The 14,644-nt window shown below is 36.8% G+C and overlaps 1 protein-coding gene across 2 annotated transcripts in view; it reads left to right on the plus strand.

Annotated features, from left to right (window-relative positions):
* Positions 1 to 14,644, plus strand: part of GABRG2 (gamma-aminobutyric acid type A receptor subunit gamma2) — a 70,133-nt gene that overhangs the window by 51,689 nt on the left and 3,800 nt on the right. For both annotated transcript variants that reach the window (XM_054217285.1, XM_054217287.1), the window contains 2 exons: positions 10,595 to 10,747; positions 12,759 to 12,964. In XM_054217285.1, the coding sequence (XP_054073260.1) occupies positions 10,595 to 10,747; positions 12,759 to 12,964 (359 nt within the window). The remainder of the gene's footprint in view (positions 1 to 10,594; positions 10,748 to 12,758; positions 12,965 to 14,644) is intronic.

Raw genomic sequence — 14,644 nt, forward strand, 5'->3', positions numbered from 1 at the left:
AAGGGAAGGTGGGAACAACAGTAATAGATTTTAATTACTGTCTAGTGTCATTACATTCTTTCCTCCTATAATTAGAAACTAATGAGAAGTGGAACACATTCTGTCAAATGAACTGAGAAAACAGCACTTCAAGTGGAATGAGCGGCCAAGGACCAAATAAAATCGAGAACTGTCAGGCAGAAAGACACGTCATACATAAAGAAATTTCATTTGTTTGGATGGCTGTAATGATTCATCTCATTTTGCAGGAGCTTCATCAGCTGGGGTTGTCATTTCACACAAACATAAACTAATTTCAGTTCTCTTCTCCCTGCTCCCGCAGGAAATCAAGGTGTTTGATGTCAGACACATTCACATATAGACATACACGTTACTCTTTAAAAACAGAAAAAAAAAAAAAAAAGAAAAAAAAAAAGACAAAATCTGCTCCCATCCCCTGCCCTCCACCCTGCTCTGCAATGTAGTTAGGATTCATCCTTTGGAATGTAAATTGAAAACCAGGCTTGCAGCTATCTGAATCCCAGAGATAATCTTATATAAATGGACTATAGTGCAGGCTTTGTCAAAGTCTTAATATTGTTTTACCTCATTACATAATCAAGCTCTAATCACGGCTTAGAAATGGATATTTAGAATCGGGGTGAAATCACTTAGTACAGCTGCTGTGCTGTATCAGCAGTGACCATGAATCGCCCCATTCTTTACGTAATGCCCAGACAGAGTGAGTGCCAACAGTCAGGTAGAGAATAGCAACATTTCCAAGTGCTTCAAGTCTGCTGCAAGCAAATATCTACAATGCCATGGCAGATTTTCTTTCTTTCTTTGCCCTAAAGGCTAAATATTCACTGTATTTTATTTCACATCATGACTTCCCTATGACACAATAGCGGCATTTTCCTGCTAAACCTCAGAGGGAAAGAGATTGTCAAGCATTTTTGAAAAGGAAGAGACTTAATTATTTTTTGAAACTGTCTGGCCCTTATGCAATCTAAAAATGAGTCAACGAAAGAAACAAAAAACTGTGAAGGACAGAAACAATGAAAAGGGCATTTAGCAAAGGATGAGATAATGAGAAGGTCTCATGGTCAGATTTCCAGGGGACAGTGGTCTTTCTGATTTTGCCTTTTCCCCAGACTTCTAATTTCTAGCTGTGGACACCAATAAATCTCATAAATATCAGCTTATGATCAACACCGTGATCAAAGTTCTGTCCTATCTTTATGAAAATTCACTCATGTCCCCAGTGATCAAATACTTCAGCTGAAATTATTTTCTGTGATATACGTAAAAACATATATTGCACTGTAGGAGCTAATATCATTTCTTCATGTGATAAATGACCACTTTTAGAAGAACTGTTTCATTAGTACTGAACTGGATAGACTTTCTGATCTGATGGAAGAAGAAAAACCCATCAAAAATAGGTGACTTCAGGTTTTATACAAGAGAGTCATTTAAATAGGTTAAATCTGAATCCTCATAGAAAACTGCGTATTTAGAAAAAATATTGTTTTCCTCATACCACAGTAACAGTGCAAGACATCACACTGAACTGCATTTTCAGGCTGACTCAGTACCTTCACCAAGACAATAAATGCCAGAAGAATTCCAAATATAGACCCCGTCAAGACAAGAAAAGAGATGGGGACATAAGCCAAATGAAGATGCATCAGGACAAATACACCAATCTTGAACTATTTATGTGATTTTTCATCCCAGATTAGTGCTACACTGTAGAATATAGTCCAGTCTGACACTAGCCTGATTTGGGAGAGAGAGATCTGACTCCGCTCTCCCATTTGCCCCTTTTTCTGCCTTTGCTGGGAGCAGTAAACTGCATCCAGTCACTGCTGAGCAGAGTATACACCAGAGATCTGGTACCATCACCTGTTTTGACATGAAAGAGAAAAGGCTTTGCCCATATTTTACCTTTTCTATTTTATTTTATTTTATTTTATTTTATTTTATTTTATTTCTCCACTCGTAGCAGTTTTCGGGCAATCCTGCTGCCCTCCAGTCTGCCGGAAGTGGATGAAGAGCACACAACGTGAAATAAATTGGTTGTTTTACAGGCAATGGTGTTGCGGGCGGAGTGAATAACTTCACTTGTAAGAGAGAAGCAGTGAAATGTTTATTAACATAAAACAGTGATTTAACCAAGTTAGTCGTGAATGCAACACTGTTTTATGAGATTCGATGCCAGGGTACACTTGACTATTTACTGCATAGAGGCCAGGGTCAGACAAGCTCTCAGGGAGACCCTCCCGTTGAGTCCCGAGGTTCAGAAAGGACCCCCTGGCTTTCTAAACTCCTTCTCAGAGAGGAGTCTAGGTGCGGATGGACCCAATCCTAGTCCCAGACTTGGTCAACCATTTATGTCTAAAGGATTATATATGCGCAATCAATCCTTATATCACTTAGCTAAGATTTCAGAGTTTAGCATGCAATTAGTCACTTACCGAGAATCTGTGGCGGCAAGGAATCTCTCAACCTCGAGGAGAAGAGCCTTAAGCGAGCGTCCCCACTCAAGGGGAGATCTTGTCGTGCAGCCCGCTGCCGTGCAGGAGAGCTCAAAGGGCTCTTGGGCTGTCCGCTATTTATGGAGTAAGATAATTGACCTATAGTCATATTCTCATGGGAACAAGATACCTAGGTTCCCACTCCAGACAGTGTTTTGGTTATGTTGCCAGCCATCTCCCACAGTTCAAGTGCAACTCAGAACAACTCCCGCTGATGGCCATGGCTTGAGCAGGAGCCGAGGGGGGAAAAAGGGGGAAAAGGGAGAGCAGACCGCCACAAAATGCCCCACAAGCTTACCAATTATTTGTTATTACAGTATATCTGCATAAAAATGGCACCAAGCCTGACTCCTTTTTTTTTTTTAAAGGAGGAAGATGTATTTAGGATCCTTTTGGTCCCATTTGCTACTATTTTTATAGTCAGTATTGATCCAGTAGGTTAGCATTTGAACAGCGAGAGAGAACTGGAAGTTCATCTGGTATTCAATAGGATTTGGGTACGTAGCTCCAGCCCAGAAACGTAAGGCACTGAACTAATACCCAGCAAGATGCAGTAATACCAGCTCTAGAAAAATAACAGATGTTATTTTCACATGTTCTAGAAATCTGAATATTGCAGACTAAGCCAATAAACCCTTTGGTTTGGGTCTGGGATCATCTTGTTTTATGTGTGGGTACATTATGAAACAAAATGGTCAATGATTAAAGCCTTTCAGTTATGTTAAAATATTTTACACTTTTTTAAAAACTTTTTTTCCCCAAATTCATCAAGTGTCTATTTTTTAAAAAAATATGATTAATTCAGAGTGAGAGCTTACTTAGAGTACTGACAACAATGGACTTACAATAAAGCTCCTTCCTTAAAAAAAGGTATTTATAGAAATCATATGTTACTATTTTAATGGTATTTCCGTGTATCATGACTAAACCCAAGAAAACATATATTTTCTATTAAGCTACTATTTACCTGTTCATTCTTTAAAAAAAAAAAAAAAAAAAAAAAATCAAACAACAGTGCTAGCTGTGATCTCTGCCTAACAGAAAATGAGACTGTTGGCCATGTTAACAGTAAAAGAGAGAGAGAACAAGGATGTATCTATTAGTTATTTATGAGGAAAAGAAGACAAATTCTGCTGACACAGTTGTTCTTCATTAACAATTTATGTAGTTTATACTCATTACTTGTAGCATAAAGGTGATGTTACTTCGGTAATATTTCTATCATACAAGAGCTGGTTTAGTTCTTTACAAGTGCTCCTCTATTAACAGAGCCACAAAAGTCAGTTATGCCATTTGAGTGTTTGTATAAACACTCAATGGGGAGAATAATTAGAAATTTTTAAGATTCGGTTTTCCACTGGCAGACTTGCAATTGTTTCTCATTTCTATTCTGAGGTGACAGTGCCCTCCTGTGGCACGATTTTTTTTATTTGCTTTTTTCCCTATATATACTCCATCCAGAAAGATTAACTGGATAGGGTTTGCCATATATAAACAAGTAATTTATTTATGCACTTGTTATATGAGCTCATTTTGAGAAAAGGTTCCATTTCTATCTATGTTTTCTTATGGTTCTCTAAACAAACCTTCTAAAAGTTCTTGCTCTTTTCTGTATGTTTTCTGTGTAAAATTAGGAAAGAAAAACCCATTGGAAATCTGGACAGCTGGTACATGTCTGGGTCTGTATGAACCATGTGGCTGCTACTGGCCACACTAACAAACTTGTGCCTATTAGTTACCATGTAAACAGGTACCTACATTAATCCTAGTTGCTAGTCGTTTGATAAGTCCTTAAAGAACAAATAATGGCCTGAAATTTTGGGAGAGTTTGGCTCATACATTACTCTTCTCCTGGGTTTTTTTCTTGGCAGTTTCACAAATCTATCAAGTGGAGGAAAACGTCAAGTTTTAAAAAGATATAATAAAAATACTTGGTAGCATTTTTCTGCCAATTATTGCTTCATCATCAATATTCTCCTATATAATTTATTTTTGCCACAGATTTTTACATTTTAGGCATAAAAAGTGCAAAAATTATAAACATTATCAGAATTACTAAAGCATATATTGATTTTCATACTACTAAACACTGGCAAAAATACTTAAGGTAACCACATACTCAAGGAAAAATCTGCTCAGGCCCTGGACAGAACAGTTCCTGGGGCAGAGCTCCACAATGAAGCTCCCTGACACCACAGAGTCAGAATGAAGTGAGGAGCTCGTGTGCTGTATACTTTCAGCACACAGGAATTCTGGAGATTTTAGGTAGTAGACTGTATGATGGAACAAATAAAGTCTGAGAAGAACAGAGCGACCTCTACCATCCATCTGGTTTTGCTGTACCCTTTAGAGTGGTGTGTAGCTTTGTGTGAAACAGAGATAGCACGGGGCTAGTCAGAACAAAGTCATCTTATAAACTCTCAAAAAACTTCTATCTATGGACACGTGCCTATGCACACATTGCTTGTATTCCAAAACCTTTAACTTTGCCAGGAAAGATTTTCACCTAAATGCCAACATGTAAAAAGGCCAGCCTCTCCATATATTTAACAGAAATGAAATACTGAATTTTTTCCACACCAAAACCACCTATGAGAATGAACTGAAATGACACACACACAAATAACTTGACCAGGTGGTCAACATGTAATTTTTGAAGCTCTTCTACAGTTCTTTTAATAATTTAAATCTAGCAGTGTTTTAAACAACAGAAAACAATCTTATAATAGTAAGTGTAAAATAATCTTAGCTATAAGTGTTACTACCTGAACTATAATTAAGACACCATTTTCCTGTAATGCTAGAAAGCTGTTCTTTTCTCTAGCATTTGTACTAGCTTCCAAATCACTTCTGAGTACAAATTAGAGGCTTGTTTTCCCAGTACCTTACACTTTGCACAGTCACTTAAACATGCATAAAGAGAGTACTAATGGGTATAATTTCCCATTGACTTCGCACAGGTATAAATGATTCCACAACCAGGAAGCAATGAAGGATCACACCCACTGTGCTGATTAAATCCGTTAAGTGCAGTGTACATTCCCCCTGGCTATACTTCCTGGCACGACTAATTCCTTCTATCGAACCTTTGGGACTTAGGCCAGGACGTATGCACAGATGGTTCCTCAAATCAGGAATTCACTTCCCTACTGTCTAACAGAGCCTGAATCCTGGTATTCAAATTACTATATCACACAAGTGTGTGGTAGGAGGAGCTTACCTATTTCCAAAGTTCACATAGACTGCTTTGAATCTATGTAAATTAGGATGGCACAGGACTGTTAGAAATAAAATATTTTGTAAGGTCATGTAAGATCATGATCACTAGATACTGATGGTATGTATCTCCTTTGCAAAACACATCCTACTCTAGAAGTGGCTTTAGGCCCGCGCACTTTCTCTGCGTAGAGCAGGGATTATTGCCACCAAGAGATATCTTCTACTTCCCATTCACAGCAGCAGTATGAAGATTCTGTGGCTCAAGTCAGAACCCTGCCCTGAGTCTTGTGATCTTCCAAAACATAATTAGCAGGAATATCCATTCATTCACGTAGAAAACATCATATGAGTATTTATACATGAGGATAAACATGACCTGGATAGCATTTTCCTGAGGGACTGCATTTTGATTTAAATATATGTCACTGAAGGAACTGATTAACTGGTTATCATCTCTTCAGATGAGGAAGACTTTATCGATACAAACATAGATGAATACAGAGGAAAAGGAAAAATACATATATTCAGAGGGAGAGATGAGGTCTAGATATATTAAGGATGACTTACTATGCTTTTCAATGTAATAAAATTATTTTTTCTGGGGAAATTTTGTATTTCTTTAAAAACTGAAAATTATCTAGGATTTATTTTCTAGATATATGTAAGATTTATATATACCTTTGAATAGGTAGCAGGATTGTAAAGTCTCTGGTGAAAGGCTAAATAATCAAAAATCTTCTAATTAGGGGGCCAAATATTGAGTAATTGAGTATATTGTCTTACAAAGATACTGCCAGATTGCATTAACATTCATTTCTAGAAAAATCCAAAAGTATATTAGCCCTCCAAACAGCAATCTGGCAGTCTGAGAAGCTTTCTTGCTGCAGTAGACAATATTGGATAAACAAGAGCCAGAGCTCTGGGAAAGAGGATGAAGTAATAATGAAAAGATTATCAATTTGCCAGGTGAGGGCTAATGAATGACACCATGCTAAGGATCAAGTCTGGCCATTTTTTACTAAAATAATGTCTTAGTTTGACAGCTTCATGCAGGCATCACACCAGGAGTGAAAAATCACCTCAGGCACAGAGATAATCCGAAAAAAACAGAGAATATTTAAAGTGGTCCCAGATGAAGAGCAGAGAGGTCCATGAATAGAGTCAGAAAAAACAAATGTGGATAAAAACAGGGCTGAGGCAAGATTCCATCATGAAAGGTATGATTAAAGCAAAGTACTGTCAAGTCCATGAGTCCACATTCCACAGAGGGCTTAATGCATTTTACATTTTGCATGTATGTGTTATGATAACTGTTATTAGGTCCTAAATTGCACGTCTTTGATTTTGCATTAGTTTGTACGCTCAGAGTACTTTTCTTATTCAAAATCTGAGAAGGCCTGCTGTTACATCATTCCAACATCACTTACGTAAACTTAAATGCTTCTCTGGAACATCCCACCACTCTTTTCCTTAATGCTTTATTTACAATTGTTTGTATTAACTTCAAGGCTAAAAGAGCTGTTCAGTACATTACAGAATTATTGGCTTGCCTGTCTTGGCATTTCCTAACTTATACTTGTTAGTCTCACTCTTCAGAATCCCAACCAAGCAAGGTAAGAAATAGACAAAACACCTCTTTGTGATGTTAACATTATTTCTTCCTTTAGTAAGATTCTCTGAAATAGTGGAATTCATTCCACAACGCAACAGTGTCTCTGCAGCACCAGCAGGCTTTCAGATTAGAAAGCAAAATGTAATTTAAAAGAATTTATGCATCCTTGAATGCTTCTTCAGACTGGTCAACTCCACACTGCCTGGCAAGTTATAGCTGACACTGAAGTTTTCGCTTCCTTTGATGTAATCTTGCCATTAAGTAGAAACTTTAAAGCCCATATAAAGTATATATGGTCTCTCGTTTCCTTGAGCTTTCAGTAAAATGTTTCCAATTCTACGAGACATGAGCAACAAGGTCTGCCAGAATAGTTCTGTGGACTTTGTCTATAAATATTAGGAGCTGATACAGTGTTCCCTATGGATAGCATTCTGGAGTGTTTGGGATTTTTTTTACACAATTATCCATTAAGAAAGAAAGTCTTTGCCTAAAGGAAAGTACAATAACACTTGTGAGGGTTGAACAAAATCTAGAACGATTACATCACTTTAACTTATTGGAACATGTCAGCAGAGATATGTTATTTCTAACCATACTTGGTTAAGAAGTCCAGTATAAAAAAAAAAAGCGCAGAGGGAACTATGTTCAATTACACATAAAACACTTCCACCGGGAGTGTCTCCAGCTTGTGCAGCCAAAGCTCTGTGACAGGACACTGCTGTTGCTCTATGGAAATGGATTGTCCTCTGAAGTGCATCTTTGAGACAACAGAGAATTCAAAGAGATGTTTCATTGCTGCTGAACGGACTGTGGTCTTTACAAGTTAGTTAACATTTTAAAAGCTCTTGTACGTAACATGTCAAACAAAAAATGTTTCTGTTTTAAAATAATGCATAAAATATTGTAAAAATATTATTTTAATAGCTTACTGTATAAAAAACCTCCCTGTGTTAAGGGAAAAATCCAAACAAGTCTCCATGAAGACCAGATGATCACCAGCAAGCTTTCTAGAAAAACACGATAAAACAACGTATATGGAAATAGTCTACAAAATGGAAGGACTGAGGCTACTCTCTCTATATACACATACATGTATATTCATATGTTATCCACACCACCATTTGGCTTGGTTTGCATAGGCTGTTATCAAACAAGGACAATGCATGAAGTCTTTACAGTACGCCCTGGTCTAGGTCATCTGGATGTGTCTGTTTTCTCAGCACCTGCGCTGAGTTTTGGATTTGACTCCAATACCTGTAAGAAAGTGCTGGCTTGTGTACTACATTCTGATATTTTCTGTTCTTTTGAATAAAAGATCCTACAAGGCAAGAGTGCTAGAACTACCAAAACAGTTGAGCTAAAAGACCTGTCTGAGTACAGGACAAAAAATATGGAGAAAGTAGTTACCTAGCATTTGATATGTCTGTTCAGCTACTCCAAGAGTCCATAGCAGTTGCAGCTTTAGAAAAAAGCAATAACAGAAAACAGCTGATTTTTTAATTTCAGTTGTGAGCTAATCTTTTGTACCTTTTTATGGTCACATCTATGTTCAGATTTACATTTCACCTCTTCTGATAATTTTTTGTCTTTTAAGAAAAAGTCCTTCTTAAAACCATTTGCGTGGAAGTAATACAGCTACTGCTTAAAGTAATCTCTACCATAGTATATCAAAAAAAAACCCCAAACCACTAAACAGTTTTGAAATACCGATTATATTAATAGCACATATGAAGGTGAATGAATAAAAAAGTTAGTTCCCAAAATTGACAAAATAATCACTTCTCAGGAAGTTAGTACATGATCCAGAGAGACGAGGAATGAGTCATAGTGTAATTTTATGGCTTCAGTTTTACAGTGTTCCTGATCAGTGGTATTTTTTTGGGGTTGAGGTTTTTTTGGTATATGAAGGACATACACATATAATGCAAACTTATCTGTGAATTAAGGGGATAATCAGACAGCAGTTACTAAAATTGGTTGCTCATATTCAGCCATATCTCCTTATTCAGCCGTATCTCCTTATAAATCACACACATATAATTTGTTTCTTAAGTTCTTGGTTTAATTATAATATAATTAAATTAAAACCAGTTAATCCCTAGGATATGGACATGCACACTGAAAAAAAATAATATAACAAAGAATCAACAGCTAAAAAATGATCTCTGAAGTTTCTTCTGTGACCAGGTTCAAAGGGATTATTTTGGAGGAAATTAAAATTTTAATTATGCCTGAAAACAGAGAATTCGATGTTAACTAAAGGTACTGATCTAAGCAGAATACACATTAGCCACTGAGTATCTTTGATAATGCTGGAAAAGTATCTCAGTCTAAATTTGCAAGTCCTGTTCCATTGCAATTGGAGACTTCTCTGGACTGCACTTCACCAAATTGCAATGAAGTCTTTTGTAGCCTGGGGTTCTGTAGTTCTTTTGCAATCAAGATTTCCCAGGAGTGCTGCAATCTGAAGTAAGGATCAGAATGAGGGGGTTTTTTAGTTTAGAAAAAAATGCGTCAAAAACTGAAGCTTTGCTGTATTCCCGAATCCAGATGGAATTAAATTAATAGCTTGAGAGGGGAAAACAAACTGGAAATAGAATCACAAAACTATTGAATGGTAATGATGTGTTATGCATACCAGGGTAACATATAGCCTGGCTTTTTTGGGCACTTAGGAGATGTAGGTTCAAATGCTTTTAGAGGAGATAATACAACAGAAGATCTGCAAGCAAATAAAAAATTAATTATTGACACAGCCTAGCCCTGAAGAATAGTTGAGAACATGAATAATTTAGAAATACATCTGAAAGCATGCATTATTTGAGAACAGGGCTGAGAGCACGCTAAGAGGGACAGCATGGTGACTGGAGGTTTGCTGGACCACCACCACTCACTCAGTTGCTCCAAGAGGACTATACCAGGCATTTACAAGTTATGAGGAGTGACTCGGGTAGAAAGAAGCCTGCTGTGCTATGCAAGGGAGGTTACCCTTGAAATCTTAAAGTCCAAGTCACCTAACTGAACCTGCAAGTCTGTTTACTTTCATAGTGTGGAAAATTCACTAGTTCTTGAGCTATGCCAGTGTTGAAGAAGAGGCATGCATGTATTTGCCACCAGTATATCTGGTGAATCAGCTTAACATATATACCCCAGACATAGAATAGGAAAACCCCAGCTATTATATAAAAATTCTATGTTGGGCTTTTAAAATATTATTCTATCTCAGTGCGCTTTTATTTTACAGGAGACTACGTAGTCATGTCTGTTTACTTTAACCTGAGCAGGAGAATGGGTTATTTCACTATTCAGACGTACATTCCCTGCACACTTATTGTTGTGTTGTCCTGGGTCTCTTTCTGGATTAATAAGGATGCCGTTCCCGCCAGAACATCACTGGGTAAGTTGTTTTTTCTTCCTGCTTTTATTCGAGCGTTATGATGTTTAATTGACACCTCTGCGGATCACAAGTTTGTAAATGTAAGAGGAGAGACAATTTCCCATGAGCTTTCCTTGTTTAGAGGGATGTAGTCATTTCCAGGGAATAACACAGCCCAAACCATATTTGCATCTCTTCCTTTTTACTATGTCACATCCTAACTCTGAGTATTGTAGATTGCCTGCAATAAAAACTTTTGCATCTTTTCTGATGACAGCAGTATTTTTATAAACATGAAGAGGATGGAGAACATTGCTGGGTTAGAGGCAGGGACACATTAGTTTTATTTGCTCTACTTCCATATCATGGTGACTAGCAATACAAATGAAGTAAATACCAAGAGGGGAATCAATCTTTCTGGATGTCTGTGTGCCGTAGTGGTAAAAAGGGGAGAATGTAGTACCCTGACTTCTGCTTTAGGGACCAACAATCAAATATAGCTTTCAGGACACAAAATCAACTGAATTTGGTGGTATCTAAAATCCTATACGTGAAAACGTGACAGGTAACTAATCAGCGTTAGCAATTTCTACACATTTAGCAACTATTCCACAAGTAAACTAAAAGAGAGACTAAATTAACCTGGCTTGTGCAAAGCAGCTGTAAGAATTAGCAAAATAGAAACATTCAACTAGAGAAAGTTAAATACATTTTCTACTTTTGCATTAAATCAACAGAAGTGAGAATCATTTTAGTTTCTCCTTCTGCATTTTCATTTCTTCATAGAACTACAGCACACGGCACTGGAGTGCAAAATGAGGGACAGCATTTTCATTCCAGAACTCCCTTGAAAGAAACACAGGAACAGAGGCTCCCATGACAGAAAGTTTTAAGCATTTTATTGCCCTTTTCACATCCTCTCTAAAAAGAGGTTCTAAAATCTGCTTTTAAAAAGTATAAAATTAATGAAAGCATTCAGCTGTTATTTTAAGTTTTACTTAGATAGACCCGTCCCTCCGTTGAGAATTAGTCCATTTGTACCACTGAGGAGGTAAAATCAGTGATAAGAAATTTTCCATATAAAATGTGATGGATTTTAACTGTTTTGATGCATTTTTAATGTTCTTCACATCCTAGTACAGGAAATAATGTTCTGAAAGGAGAAGGATGGTTAGGCATGTCACAGTACTTCTCAGTCATAGCCTACAGTCACTTAGGAAGGCCAGAAGAGACGCAGCTCTGGCACCAAGAGAAATCCGACCCCACAGTGTTACAATTATAAGGAGCCCAGAGAAACTCTCCCTTCCAGCTTTATTTGAAAGAAATCACTTAAATAACAAGCAGCAGATAATTTGTGTGGGGCCAGCATATTTTGCATACAACTAGAATATATTTAGGCAAGAAAAAAGGAACAGTTTTATTTCTTTGTGTAGCACACGTACAAATCTACACACATTTTGTCCTGAAGTTCCTGCTGAATTACATGAACTGATAGAATGGCTGCAAGTGTGTCTCTTACTGACACTGGTATGATTACCGTGCAACTGAAAATAAGCAAAACTCATCCAAAAAGCACAAAAAGTTTGAGATTGGTCTTGATGTTACTTTGAAGAATGGAGTAAAGCCATTTTTATTCTCCGTCATGATTTTCTCACTTTGACACAAGTTGTCTTCTGTCTAGCTCTGTTTAAGGGTTTGAGCACACAAACCCTAAACTTCTCAATTAAAAATAAAGGCCCCCTAGAAGTAAACTACAAAACTGAAAAATTAAATTAGATTTCTTAGAATCAGAATCCATCTGTATTCTGCAGAGCAGCACTTCCAGTGACCATGCAAAAATGTTTCATACCCTGTGTTAATCCTCAAAGCTCTCACTGAATCCACATTTCACTGCTGGAATGTGCTGTTTAATATCTTTGCTATATGTTTGAACTCCAGGCATACTTCAAAAGCAGTCAGAGAGAGATAACTGGCAAAACCAGTTTATTACGTGAAATAATAATATTTCTGTTGTTTTCTATCTATCTACCAGGTATTACAACTGTCCTGACAATGACCACCCTAAGTACAATTGCTCGTAAATCTCTTCCCAAAGTTTCCTATGTAACAGCAATGGATCTTTTTGTGTCAGTCTGCTTTATTTTTGTTTTCTCTGCCCTGGTGGAATATGGAACTTTGCACTACTTTGTCAGCAACAGAAAGCCAAGCAAGGATAAAGACAAAAAGAAGAAAAATCCAGTATGTATCTTTTTACTGGTCTGAAGGTCTAAAATTCAATTAGGTTTTCTGAGAGAGCATTTAAATCCTTCTTTATGCTTGTACTTTCTTTTCAGATTCTGCTATTACATATACACTCTTCCTTTGTATTAATAGGAATGCAAACACCCACCTTGAGAATGAAAAGCTCATATATTATGGTTGTCTGGATGCCAGAGAAACTAATTTCTTAGAATAAGGATCCTTTTAACCAAAGTGTTCTGCAAATCACAATTACCACCAAAACCATTATTTACGTTACAGACAGAGCTCTTGCTGTGACCTTTATGGAAGAATTATCAGTTTCTCAGTCTTAGCTTTAGCAATATTCTCTGCCAGTAACTTATGCCTGTATTATTGACATGACTGTTTTTCTTACTATCAGGATTAACAGTTAAACTTTTATATTCAAACTACAGAATGTGCTTTTTCTAATCCCCCCTTAAGCATCTGTTTGCTTTTTATTGTTTCCTTATCGTCTTTTTCTTGTATTTCTTACCTCCTTTATCTACTTCTCTCCCTTAGAAAGTGATTTGGCTAGTAGTTTACAATGTTACTGATGGATGCATGCTACACAATAATAAAGAAATGTATGTAATAGCCACAATAAAAAAAAAAATCCTGGAAATACCCACAGCAGGGGTTTGGGGCTTTGCCCAGATAGAGAAGTTGTTTGTTGCTTATTTTATCCAGGACAGATTTCTCCTTTCCTTTTGCAACTGAGCTGAAAAGTCTGTTGTCTAGAATCTCTGAGGTGAAAAGAAGCAGTGTGAAAACCTAGAGGGAAAAGTAGCCTAATAGTCTACAAAAAACCCCAAATATGCCTGTGAAAAATGTGAAGAACAAGTATTTTACATTAATAGAGAGTATTTTTAAATCTATTTCAGGCATCTAGAAAATAATGAAGTCACTTAGATATGCTCTGCTAAAATCTTCAAGGACTTTTGAAGATATTCTCTTTTACTTATAACATACAGCACAATAAGAATATAGAAAAAATAGTAATTAAAGAACCTTTTATTACACATTATTGCTGTAATTTCAAAATGCTGTTGAGAAGTAGACTCTAAAGAAAAAAAAAACAAAAAACCAACAACAAATCAGATGTACTCCGTGGTGAATAAACAGCCAGAAAAACATCTATAAAACTACAGAGGAAGAATTCTCACGTAACTTTAGGTATGCTAAAGTTGGATTTGATCACAGACCTCTCTTTTGGTCAAAAGAAAGGCACTTCCGGACGGTGATGCATCTTGGCCTGTCTTAGGCCGAAATAAAAGGCCGTCTGTGTGCACGTGTGTCTCTCACAGTCAATTAAAGGAGCAAAGATTAACTACCTCAAATTTAGTTGTTTCACTTAAAGATGTCCATATAAGGGCAGATTACTTGTTCTTTACGTTACTTATCTGTGAACATCTGGGGACAAACAGAAATATAAATTATTGCCTGGATCCTAATCCCAGAGTCTAAAAAACTTAGAAGTACAGTGTTCAGGACCTAGTCTGCAGGTAAAAAGATTTTTTTCTAAAAAGTGTTTTTATAAACTGTGAATGGTCTCCTCTCAAAACAGCTCAACATAAAAGATTGGAATCCCCTGAGAATATGAAAAGATCTAAATGGAGTTTGATATCTTACGTCTTTGGACCAGCTGTAGTTACAAGA

Source organism: Rissa tridactyla, chromosome 11 (assembly GCF_028500815.1).
Source record: "Rissa tridactyla isolate bRisTri1 chromosome 11, bRisTri1.patW.cur.20221130, whole genome shotgun sequence".
NCBI lineage: Eukaryota > Metazoa > Chordata > Aves > Charadriiformes > Laridae > Rissa > Rissa tridactyla.